At 35.2% G+C, this 13,509-nt stretch overlaps 1 protein-coding gene across 4 annotated transcripts in view; it reads right to left on the bottom strand.

Annotated features, from left to right (window-relative positions):
• The window catches only part of LRP1B (LDL receptor related protein 1B), a 753,798-nt gene that overhangs the window by 252,933 nt on the left and 487,356 nt on the right, over window positions 1-13,509 (bottom strand). For all 4 annotated transcript variants that reach the window (XM_069780765.1, XM_069780767.1, XM_069780768.1 and 1 more), the window contains 3 exons: window positions 9,157-9,237; window positions 7,683-7,850; window positions 5,651-5,833 (listed from right to left, as the gene is read on the bottom strand). In XM_069780765.1, coding sequence (XP_069636866.1) covers window positions 5,651-5,833; window positions 7,683-7,850; window positions 9,157-9,237 — 432 coding nt within the window. The remainder of the gene's footprint in view (window positions 1-5,650; window positions 5,834-7,682; window positions 7,851-9,156; window positions 9,238-13,509) is intronic.

The following is a 13,509-nucleotide window of genomic DNA, read 5'->3' as shown; positions in this document are numbered from 1 at the left end:
CTTCCCACTAGGAAATTGAGACTGATTGTGATTCTGCAGGGGAAGCAAGCGAGTAAGTGTATGCAATAATCAGCTAGGGTAAAATTCTAATATTGTTGGTTCTTTAATACACCTCAGTGCCAAATCTGCTACAGGCTGTCTTTTACTCTGTATCGACCATGACACAGTTCAATATAAAACCACCTCAAAAGAGATTCTGTACTGCTGTCCATACAATGTAGCAACTGTCCCTAACTGTAACTCTGTCTGCCATAACACAGTAGCAGATTTCAATTTCCTTTAAAGGAAATATTTGGTTAAGATTAGCGTAATGCTTTTTGTTTGATATTTTTGTCTTCTTTTAATGGGAAGGGTGCTGACATCCTCACAGAATGACAATGGGATAAAATACAGTGAAACAAGAACAATGAAAGAACCATGCTTCTGCAGCACTCACAAGGCAAATGTGAGACTTTTTTCACTTTTGGTGAAGAAAAGCAGGAAGTGAAACTTCAGGATCATAGTACAGTGAGTGTGGTTTCAAACGACAGAACATAATTTTACCAGTGCAAAATCACCTGGAAAACTTAAACAGGGAGTGGTGTCAATTAGAATGAAAAGCTTTCATCATTTTCTATAGTGGTCAAAGTCCCAAATATCATACACTGAAAAGACAGAATTGCACAGACACAAGGAAACAAAGTTGTATGCATGATATGTATGCAGTTTATCATTTACATGCAATCACAAGTGTTTCAAAAAAGCATCCATTTTCTTTATTATCTTGAAATGATCCTTGATTTTATGTATTATTATAACACAGCAGTAGAATTAAAGCTAATGGAAAATACCAATGTCAAGCAAACTAACCAGATCCCAAAGTAAATTGACGTTGCTTCCAGTACAGCTCCTAATCTGTTTTTTAATCTTTTATACATACAAATGTTTACAGAGCAAATCAGTTTTCCTGCCCTTCTTTTACCTTAATGAAGATATGTTTTATAATAAAAGATTAATCTTCCACTATGATAGCTATGACATGTTCTTAAGTAGAATATACTTTCAAGGAATTAATCTTTGCCAAAATTTTAAAGAGATGGACTCAATGAAGTATTATGACTGTCTTGAAATCATTACTTAAAATTCACTGAAGTATTTTTGCTTTATTGCCCCTTATTGAAACTCATATTTTTGGTTTCCAGGAACCTTTTTAGTAAAATTCCATCATAAATTAATTGCCTCAATGGATTTATCTGTTCTTTTCCATAGCTCTTTTATGTAACAGAAAAGAAATATGTGTAAAGTAGTGAATCAGAAGTTCTGAAGCAACAAGTATGTGGGAAAGACTGATCCAAATGCTTCTCCAACATTTATTTCCTACAAATATTAGCAAGTACAACAGAATAAACTATTTTATACTTTTCAGTCTTTGTTGGGATACTGAGCCCAGGAAGTTTTTCGACCAATTGTATATTCAACTGTAGGAAAACTACTTTGACGGAGCATTAATTGCATTCAGTTTCCTCTTACAGTTAATTCGCACTGTCTAAAGCTGTAATGCCTTCCTAACCTATAGAATAGACTCAATCTCATTCCCATCAAAATGAAAAAAATGTTCTAATCTGACACATTTAATAAAATGTTGTGATGGTCAATGATCTTGCTTGACCTGCAGAACGCACCTGAGACGTAGACTGAACTACATTGTTTCAAGAACATGGTCATTTCTGGTATTTAAAAGCTTTTAGGAGAATGTTTATAAATATCTCCTGGATGAGACAAAAGAAAAAATTTCAGGGCCTAAAGACGACAGCCTGCTACCACAGAAAATGATGATACCATGAACTGAGGATAAAACCAGTGTTGGAACAACATATGTCATTTTCTAGTTTACTTGCTGTGGTGATTTCTTTTTATTTGAACTTTCAATGTCAACTGAATCCACCCCCTCCAGTCAGAAATTTCACCATTCTGAACCATCATTATGTTCAAAAAGCTTATAAAAGTAGCTGTACAAGATGTGCAGCTCTAAAGATCTGAAAGCGAGAGAGGAGACAGAGCAGGCAGAGAATAAGTGGAAGCAACACTGGTAAATGCACCTCATGACTGATAACCTTTCCACCCAGCCTTTGAACTCCTGCATGCCTCCCATTCCTATGTTCTTACTAAATCTCCTCTTTCAAAACTCCTCTCATGCCATCTCTCTCCACAGTAACCCTTTCCTCATCAGCCCTCACAGAATCTGTAGGGCAGCCCTACCAATTTCCTCATCTTCATTCTCAAAAACCCCGTCTTGCCAGCCTTCCTCTGTCAACTTCTCTCCATTCTTCTCTACTTGCCACATACTTGCATCTTGACTCTTACACTCCCCATCCAGACAGTACTATTGCTCTCCTCTTCCAGTATCATTGTGATGATCACCCCTCGACTTTATTTCCTCTCTATGTACATTCCTTACACTCCAAAGAAATCCTACTTCTTCTCTCATCTTTTTTCCCCTCTAGTATATCACTAACATATAAGAAAAAAGAAATATAAAATAGTAGCCCACAGGGTATCATTAAAAATGGTAAGATACAAAATTAACTGCTTCTTCAAAGAAATATAAAAAGCAGTAAGTATGACAAATAAACATTACAGTTCAGATCTACTGCTTACTAAACTGAAGTATTCATGGGTCTTTTACATTTGTCTTCACAGAAGTACTTGATTATGGTCATTAGAGTAATTAGATGAATTTTTAAGTGAGATTGCACAGATTCTGCTCTTGGTCCAGTACTACCAACTGCAAAGTAGGGAGATGAAATAAAAAGGACAGATTTATGTAGTACATAAAACTGAGTTGAAGTACATGCCTGTAATAATTTTTGGAGGACAGAATCAGAATTTAAAATAGGAAGTTGGATCTTAATCTAATCTAATTTAGTCTAGTCTGATTTAAAAGAAGCCTAATCTAATTTAAAAGCAATACATAACCGGCTAGAAACAGCCCAACAGTAGTCACTCTCAATCAGGTAGGTATTGCATCCCATATTCTACTGCCGCGCAAACTCTAGTATATTTTTCATCCCACATCACAGCAAACAACCGTGTGATGTTCTTGAAAAAACTGGAAACGTCATTCTGATATCTGTTAACTCAAGTGTCCTGCAGCATTTTGGCTGACTTTGGATACTGCAGCTCAAGAACTGCACAGGTCGGACAGTTCCAGTGAGACCAACAAAAATATTAAAGGTATAAAAATATAAAATAAAAATAGAAGACATGCAAGAGGAAAAAAAAAGTATTTGTTTATTCAACAAAAAATGTGGTTAAGGAGACATGCGACAGAAGTCTTTCAATATTCAAAAGATTTTTACACTGGTGAAAAGATGACTATCAATTAAGCTTGCAGCAAAGATTCAGATGACTTATTAGGAAAAAATGTTCAACTATTAGAGGCAAATTACTAAAAGGACATCTATGTAAGTTATGAAATACTCTCTGTTGGATATTCTTAAGTGCATATGAGAAAAGGAGCCGGATATGATGGGTTCTTGAGACCACCATTACTCTAAGCAGAAAAACCACGTTTGGCTGAAGGCTGACAAATGCTGTAGTTGTAACATGACACTCACACCTGTGGCATTATGACAGATTAACAAGAGCCAACAAAAACTACAGTAAGGAAAGACCCTGCAGCTACTATTTACAGCCATAGAACAAAAAAGGGGTAAACAAAAAAGTGTGCAGTAAATATTTCACTATTACTGTTCTCACCAACTGTCATTTCCCTCAAAACGTATCGGCTGTTTAACCTCCCCCCATAATACACGTTCCTATCCAGACCCATCATATTCTGTATTAGGAAATCAGGTGCCACCACCTGGCAATCTATAAGGGGAGAATTAGCCAATTTCTCCTCATTTGAACAATTCCCATAAATATGGAAGCCAGACAGTATTCTTTCTTTAGAATAATCCACAGAGAAAATGACATTTATTTTGAAACCTGAAAGGATTGTGACAGAAACTGTTTCTCATAAAACCTTTACTATTCATTTGTCCCACCATATGGAATTAAACTGAAAAGTAGCTAAACAAAAATTTGCTTTTACTGTTTTCTGTTCCAATGCATTACCAACATGCCTCCTCCAGAACAGCCGTTTTGCTCCTTCCAGGACTGAGAGAAGGAAAATATTGACAGAAAAAAATTATGGATGAAACTGTCACAACTGATTCCTAAAGTGATGTTTCCGCACAACCAACAAGCATGATTGCATTTGCCCCTAAATCAAAGTCACATACCCTTGAATTTAGCAAATGTTTGATGAAAATATTTTTTTTGCTGTATTTATATGTGGCAGCCAGAGAAGTCACATTTCATCCTTCATCCTGTAAACTGAGATATTGCCCTCCATGAACACAACTGTAAACATAGGTAACCGTATAATGAGGCAGCGTAGCTGGAGACTTTTTCCCCATTTAAGCACTAGGAAAAATACATTATCAGGAAGAAGCGTATTTCCTGTGCCAGGGTTTCTATCAGTCTATTTCAGGAAACAGACCATTCTATTAAAAGTGAATAATCCCTTTTTACTTATTGAAGCTATTTCATTTAACAGTGACGCGTTCTATACATCTTTATGGAAACTATAAGAACACAAAAGGAAATGTTTTGTTCAGATGAAATTCGGTATTCTGTATTTATTTATCTGGACGTTTTGATTTCTGTAACTTCAAAATCCAAGTAGCAGCAAACCTCCAAGCACTTCTAGGACATCCTAATGTAGTTCACATATTAAAAATGAACTCTGTTCACACTGTAGATTTGAGTAAAGTATCTTACTGTATCCATACATGTCCACAAATACTTTTGGACAGAGCTCACATAAGTAGACTGCAACATTTATTATGATTAGCTATAACACAGGCATTAGAATGGGTTCTCCTTTCCTGTAATAATTACAGTTGCCTAATGGCAACAATATTACTACTTATTATATCTTGAATTAAATTTTGCTTTGCAAGTTATTTTACTCCTACTATTTCATTAAGCATTGAAAGAAATTTTAAAAAGATTAATACAATGCTGACATATATTAATTTCTTCCTTAACTGGACTGTCCTTAAGAAAATGTTCCATCTAAGCATTATTTTGCAAAATATCCTCATGTAAAGATAGTCACATTCTTTCTACATTTTTTAATGAATTATACTTAGCAAAATTTGATTTTAAACATCCTCAAAGAATGTATTTTTCTTCCAATATTGTGGTTCAAATTTCCAGTGCTGTAGTTCTAATGCTCTGAAGTTTTCTAGCTAATTACTTTATACCATTTCAATTAACTTACTTCTAGGGCCAAAGATGGAAAATAGAAGAAAACACCTGGACTTTGAAGTACCATTAAATGCTACGTTTAAGTATTTCGTTTGATGTACTATCATACAGAACAGTTTCAGCTTTAAGTAATCTCAAAACCCATCCATTTTATATTGTAAATCAGAAAACAGGTTAGGGGAAGTACATTAATATTATTTTCCTGGTATGAGTAGAATAAGTAACATCACCTCAGTAGTATTAAACATTAAAAGCAGTATTCAAATAGTAGATACGTGATTAAATCACAGAGACAGACACACACGCACACACAACGAGTAAATGAGAGCAAAACGTATCTGCAAGCATATACCTGTACTCTTGCAGGAGAACTTTGTTTTTTCATCACATAGTCGTATAGTTCCATTACAGCCTTTTTCATCACTACCATCTTCACAGTCCTTTTCTCCATCACAGCGCCACAACTCAGGAACACAGTTCCCATCAGGACTGCACTGAAACTCCTTCCCGCTGCATCTTCCAGGAGAGGGAGTTTCTTAGAAAAATAAGAATTATATTGAAGAATTTGCTCATGTGAGTTTTTTCCATGCTAAGCGTACAATGACTTAGAATCCCCCTTCCTAACCAAAGCCAAAATCAGAGTCCCCAAGTATTACACTTAAAACTCACTATTCCTTCCTAACTCATCATGCCAACATAAGCTTCTGACAAGCTCCTTCTTATTCTTCTCACTCCCTTCACTCCCCCCTCCACAACAGGCTCAAGATAAATACCAATTGGTTTTTTTGCACATCTGTCAGACAAGAAAGAATTTGGACATGTAAGGAGCACCAACGCTGATGAAGTTTTCCCTGTGCTTCATAAGTCCTGCCTCTCACACTCAAGCTACATTCCCTCCTCTTTCTTCATTCTCCTCTTTTTTCCATCTCCTAGTTCACAAAACATGAAAGAACACACCTCTGCTCTAACTGACACAAGGCCCAACACCTGCCTGGCTTGTGCTATTACAGCACTGGCAGGCTAGCTGGAGCCTTTCTGAACTCCACAGCAATGAACTTCAGTTCAGTGCAGCTATGAAATCAGTCTTGAACATTTCAAAGCACAGTAACTATGTGATTTTAATTATTCATCACATATTTAATTCTCTAAGTATTTTCTAGATGATGGCCTTCTCAATTTTATCCTTGCCCTCCTTTTCGCAAACTATTACCACTGTATTTCTAGTATTTCATAACATACTAACAACATGTACTTTAACAATAAACTTAATACATTCCTGTTTGTACCAAAAAGGACTATTTGAATAAATTCCTATAGCACTGTCTATAAATATACGGTTCATTTTATTAAAAGTTGCCTTTTTTCTAGATAATCTGCATTCTATTGTAAATAAAGCACAGACAAGTTGCTGGAAAGTGTGCATGATGTAGCAGAGCAGGATACAGAAGATGTATAAACTGACAATAAGAGTGTAAAACAGTGCTCCTTCAGAGACAGTGGTGCAAATCCCAATGTAACATGGTGTTGTACAAAAAGGCAGGGCAGGACTTTAAGCTCTGAGGTGGATGTGAACAGGGAGGGAAGGGAGTAGCTTAGTTCCAGACCGATTATTTTGATACAGATAAATAATAATTTTTGTAAATATATAAAAATAAGGTCTTTACATTACTCATGCACAGCATTCAGCTAATTCATCTATCCGTATGAGGTATGCAACTAAATTTAGAATATAAACTCATGAAAAAGGACCGATAAAATTGTGTACAGTTACTTTGCTGTGGAAGAATTACTATGAGAAAAATATGAGAGAAAAATTTTCCCTCATTCTTATCTGATCATTCTTTGTCCTTTGCTACAAGCACCCTCCCCTTCTCTCCCCACCCAAATAAATACAATGTATAGCATTTAAATGGGACTGTAGTTTGTTAAAACATTTTTATGCTTCAGTAACACTATCAAAAAAACCCCCAAATAAAACCCCAAACCACAAAAAATTGATCACACAAAAATGAGAGGGTTACTGCATAAAAACTCCAGAAAATGTAAACGGTAACTTAAGAAATGCTGCTTACTGTCTCTTTATCTAGGCAGCATGCATCTCTGTAATAGGACAAACATCACATTTAGCATAATTCAGTAAAGTAAAACTACAAAACTTATCTCAGTATAATACCCATTCTGTTTTACAATGCATTCTTCTTCTATGTTACACTTCTGTATTATCATTTTACTCTTGATATATTTTCCATTCCAACCTTTACCAAGGTTAAAAGCATTTTCTCTTTTTCTATCAACTGAAGATGGGTCCTCTATATAGATAAATAAAGTATTCTCTGTGTTCATAAGTATTAAAATGTGGGTAGACAAAAAAAAAAAAAGCTAACCTTCCTTGCTGCAGTTTGTTTTGGTTTCATCACTGAAATCTCCACAGTCATTGTCACCATCACACACCCAATGACTTGGGATACATCTACCATTATAACATCTGAATTGATCAGCAGAACACGAGTGAATACAGCCTAGTTCATCACTTCCATCACCACAGTCATCATCTGCAAATATTAATTTTTTAAAATTATTTTAAAAGATAAAAGATCTGAATAAAAGATGTGAGGAGAAAAAGATATTTCCAAAAAGGCAAGAGAAAAATAATGTACAGTAAATAAAATTGTATGTTTACTGCCCACAGGCATATGGTAAATTATTTCTAATGCAAGTAATTCCTTAAGTCTAGTTTACCAACAGCACTTGACTCTCATTTTGGATAGTCTAACCCCTTACACTTATTCACAGTTATCCAATCACAGACACCAGCAAGCATGAGAAGGCTGTAGATTTTCTTAATTTCAATAGTCGTGTATAACGCCTGTAACACAGGCTTCCAAACACACTGGTTTTACTTTATTCTTAGTGATTCGTTAACTTAGTTAAGCACACGCACAAAGAGCTTCATATAAACCAAAATGAAAACCTGATGTCAGAATTTCTTTTCAATAGTATTACAAATGTGGTTTCCATGTCATTGCAACAGTGCAAGGTGGAAAAAGACGGCAGCACATAAATAAGGGTGGAATGTAGTTTCTCATTACTCTAATGTTGTAGTCATTAAAACGTTCTTAAAGCAATTCCCATAATTTGATCATGATCATCAAAGGAGGGAAAAGATAAATATGTCAGGTAAACACTAAAGGGTCTCCTTGCACAGAATTTCAGTAAGCACACTGTGATAATTTGGGGAATCTGTCCATTTACAGCTATGAATTCCTGTGAGTGTCATAAAATTATAGTAACAACAAATGCTATGGTAGATGAAGAACCAACCCAATATTACTAGGATTGGCATGACATCACTCCCACAGCACAAGCTCTGAGAGAAGATGCATTTGAACAGCTGTCATTCAAATATGTACTCATTCAGACAAAAGAAATAACTATATTGTAAAGTCTTCCTAGCCTTCCCTCTTGAGGGATGCTATTTATTAAATGGAACTTGCCCACAAACAACAAAAAATCAGATATTTTGGTCACTGGAACTATCTTGTTTTCTAGAAGTAGGAAATACTTTCACAAGTGATAGTTTAGCTTTTTTTTTTTAATAATGAAAGTTTACATCACACTTCATTCTACAGAATATACTATTTGTAACTATTACCATATGCACTGCATCATTCCTTACAAGAAGCTTCAATATTGCTGCTTTCTAGGTCAGGTGAGTAATTTAAAAATACTATATTTATTCTCTGACCACTTACAAGTCAAACTGGCAGTATCAGTCTCAGAAGAAAAGAGTGAGTATCAAAGCAATATTTATGTAATATCTACCATATTCATTTCAGATATGGAACACTTGATACTTGCCTGAATCACAGAGCCATTTGCTGCTAATACATCTTCCATTTTTGCATATAAATTGAGTTAGTGGCTCACACGTTGGGAATTCTGTGAAAGTGTTCAATAAGAAATAAAAAAACCTATTTAATGTATATCCTCTTTAGTAATATTCTTCCACCTTCCTACAAGCATAAATTACACAAGTGTATCGTATCAAACATTTGCATCTGCCAGGTAATTAATCTGCAGAAGAAAAAAACAGGTGACACACCAGAAAGAGAGGATAAAAAGGCTTTTAAGTATAAATATTAGTCCAAACCCTATCCTTCCTCAACATGGACCACTGAAATGCATTATTCTGTGTCTTATAACATGGTCCTATACTACCATCAGACCAGGGTTGTCTTTGCTACTAAGCATGCTAATATTTACAACTAATTATAGCTTGATGACTGATACAAACCATATTTTCAATGTGTTTATTTATATAAAAAAGTTCTCCAATTGCAATAGCACTGCCAGTAAAAGACAGGAAATGGAAGACTATAAAATGAGGAGGTTAAGTACCAAGCAAAAGAACAGTCAAGAAATTAAGTTACTGTACACTGACATAATAAAAATCCAAAATTAAAATGTCAGTATTTACAATCATTTCCTTCAAGCATTCCAGTAAAAGTAGTAGAAACCTGAGACAATATCATTCACAGAGACTAATCTATATTACACACAGAGATTTGTTGTTATAATTATGTAATGTGCTTTTGCATAGAACAACTCGATTTTTTTCAGACTTGTTTTTCTTCTGAAACCAGTGATATAGCTAGGTATGTGCGTTCATACCATTAATATGTTAAAACAGTGCTTGTACCCATTCAGTTTGGAAAATACAAGATCTACTTTACAAAACCTGGCAAATCGTAGAAAACAATCTGAAAGTCTACCCTGGTTCAAAAGGAAGAAGGAGGAGCCTAAATTCTCTATACAGACCATATAGAGAGTAAGACACCTCTCAGTAACTGATACCTAATGCAAACCAAATATGACAAACATGAACAATTTGCCTGAACTGCTACTTCAAGGCAAGTTTTTCCTTCACCGAAAGGTTTCACGTTGGAAGTTCCCACACAGTACACCCTAAATGCAACAGAAAGAAATGTCCAAAATGGTGCATATAGTCCTGTCAGGCACACCGAAACAGCCCAAGATTAGAACAAATCTCCAAGTGTATTCCTCATAGGTTGCTCTAGCTACATTGGGTTGCTCTAGTGTTATTACAACTGAGACAACAAAGCTAAACTTCACAAAGATTTTGAGAATTAGGCCATGTAATTAGTACTGAAGAGTTTTTCTAAACTTGTAAAACGTGCTACAAACATAAAATTTCCTTAGGACAAGAACAGAAATAGTCATTGAAGTCAACAAAATTCTGACCTGGGTTTGCTGCCTCTTGCCATCTTTGCTGCAGAAAATGTTTTAAAGATAATTCAAAAGTTTGTGTTTTGTTTTTTTGGGGGGGGGGGGGGTGTGGTGGGGTTTTTTTGGTTGGTTTTTTTTTTTTTTTTTTACAGAAGCTGAGAGGAAGTTTTGGCTTAAAAAAAGTCATGCATGAACATGAAGCACCAAACCAGCTGCATAAAATAGTAAAATTTAGAGATCACCAAGAACATCATACAACTGAAGTGATTATTCTGCTTCAACACAGAAGCTGTTTTTCTTGGGGGAACACATTACAGTGACAACAAAAATCTGTTCCAAGACAAATAATGGAGATGTGCAACTACGATGGTACTTAGCTACAATATATGCCTTATGTGCTCCAAGCAAAGCTGAAAGCAATTTTTAATTTCACTTTTTAGCTGTTCAATAATTTTTCCACAAATTTAACTCATATATTAAATGTAATTTTCTCCTTTTCCATACATGAATGCCTTCATGACTTTATTTTACGTTCATCTGTCTACCCAAGACCTGTATAAAGAGACGGAAACTAATTAAAATGAATTGTGATTATCCTCACCACCCCCCCCCCCCCCCCCCCCCCAATCTCATGATTCTCAGCCCATCACAGTCTTTCCAAGGATGTTTTGCACTATCTGGAGTGTTTGCTTCTCAGCCCCAGCCTCCACCATCATACACAGCTCCCTCTCACATCCTAGAGGACAGGCACAATACTTCCACTCATTGTCTCTGACAATGACCACAAGTCTTGTTTCCTTTAGGAAAGCAGTAGAAAAATAAGGAAGGTCTCTTTTCAAATTTTCTTCAGGAATGTCATGCTTCTTAGTAAATCTGGCTGTATCTTTAGAAAAAATGTATGCATTATGATATTGGCATCATCTTTCCAGTCCTGCTCACCCTAGCTATATACCAATATAAGTATGCTTAAGTTCTTGAATCAATAAGAGCCAAAAGTTATTCATAGCTGAAGACTGGTGCAGTTAAAAATCAATGATATGAAATGGTAACAAAAAGTAAACCATGATTTTACCTTTAATATAAAAACTTGTGAACACAAGAAGAATTTTAAACTGTTTCATAGAAGAAAATATATAACACTAAATAGAATAGCTAAATAAATGCCGTTAGCATGCCCATTAGCCATCAAATTATAAGGCAGAAGAAAAAATGAAATACTTGACACATTTGCACAACCACAGTGCTTGAGGATAAAGAAACAAGATTCTAAAATGTGAAGCATATGTAAAGTTTGGCCAAACTGAAAAACAGCAGGTGAAATAAATGCTGATTAAATGATCTAAAGAAATATTCCAGATCAGCTGACAGAATACCAAACAAAACATATGGGAAGAAATTACAAAGATGACATTAACTTCTGTGTATTGATAATGTGTCTGAGAACACAAGCTACAGCTAGTCAGATAAACTATGACAGTACCAAGTGCCATGCTCTACCATTACATAGAATATTAGAATTCTAGAGATTGCAAAATACAAGTCCCCTGGGATCACCTATTCTACCTCTGTACACAACAGAACTTACTTGCTTTGAAGCATGGCAATTAGAAGTCCACCTTAATAATATTCTCATTTTTACTCACATAATGATTTTATTTTTATTTAGATTTTATCAAATATGTCATCTGTTTTGAAGTAACTGATCAGATATCATTTACTGTCTATATAAAATTAGCTTTCTTTTTTTCTGGTTTATATCACTATTAAAAGAAGAGAAAGGAAGACAGTAATAAGAAATAACGTAAGAGAAAGCAGGTGGATATTCCAGGAAACATAATGACTATTTACATGTAAAAATACTCAAAAGTCTTGAATGCAGTTATAGAAGGAGATGCAGAGATTTACACATAGACTTAAAAAGTAAAAATGTAAACTCAGCTAATGAGTATTAGCTGGTTGCCAGTCATGAATAATTCAAAATTAAACAAACTTAAGGGATTACGGATGAACAGAATTTACTGATTGGATCCTACATGTTGCCTTCCATAGATTCTCTGGTAATTGAGGTCCTGGAGATTTATGTTTATGGAATGCAGGGCATCATAATGTCAGCCTATGACTTTCATTTATGCATTTACTTTCTATCTTTTCTCGCTCTCCACTGCAAGTGCTTCGTAGATATTGAGAGTTTTGCAGAAAAACTGTTTTCAGTAATGGAACTCTAATAACTCTACTGAAAAGGTTTACAGCAGCAAGAAGTTTCAAAAAAGAAAAAAAAAGTTTTATCAACTACATTGTTTTCCACAGTTCGATTTTGATTAAGTAACAGCATATTTTTATAACATTGAATTAAATATCTGCTATATGTGAGAAAAATACAGGTCTAACTACTAAGCTTCCTACCAAGTATACTTTAGATTTTAATTTTTTTATGCACAACCTTTCTCTTCATGTTTACATGGTTGTTGCTAATAAAATAATCAGTCAGCATTGTTTCCTGAAAACTCTTGAAAAGTCATTTCAGAAACATATCCTATTATATTGCAACACACTTATAATTCATATCAGTAAGTCAAATAATTTCACTAATATTACCTTGTAAACAGGGAACACCCTGACACAGTATTTTGTAGACAGCTCAATGACCGTTTTACTCTCAAGGCTCACAGCAAATTACCTGTGACCTGCCAAACAGATGAAGGCAGTCATGCTGACTTACAAAAACCTTAATTGTTTGGAAGCAGCTGATTAGAGAGAGTGCACTGCTCTTTGCAGTATCTCAGTAAAGCACCAACAGCAGAGCTGCTGATAATCTCTCGTGATATAACCAAGTGTGGTCGGTTGACCCTGGCTGGATGCCAGGTGCCCACCAAAGCCACCCTCTATCACTTCTCTCCTTGGCTAGACAGGGGACAGAAAATATAACAAAAGGCTCGTGGGTCAAGATAAGGACAGGGAGAGATC

Source organism: Haliaeetus albicilla, chromosome 4 (assembly GCF_947461875.1).
Source record: "Haliaeetus albicilla chromosome 4, bHalAlb1.1, whole genome shotgun sequence".
NCBI classification, from domain to species: domain Eukaryota; kingdom Metazoa; phylum Chordata; class Aves; order Accipitriformes; family Accipitridae; genus Haliaeetus; species Haliaeetus albicilla.
This window is presented reverse-complemented; position numbering and strand designations above follow the sequence as displayed.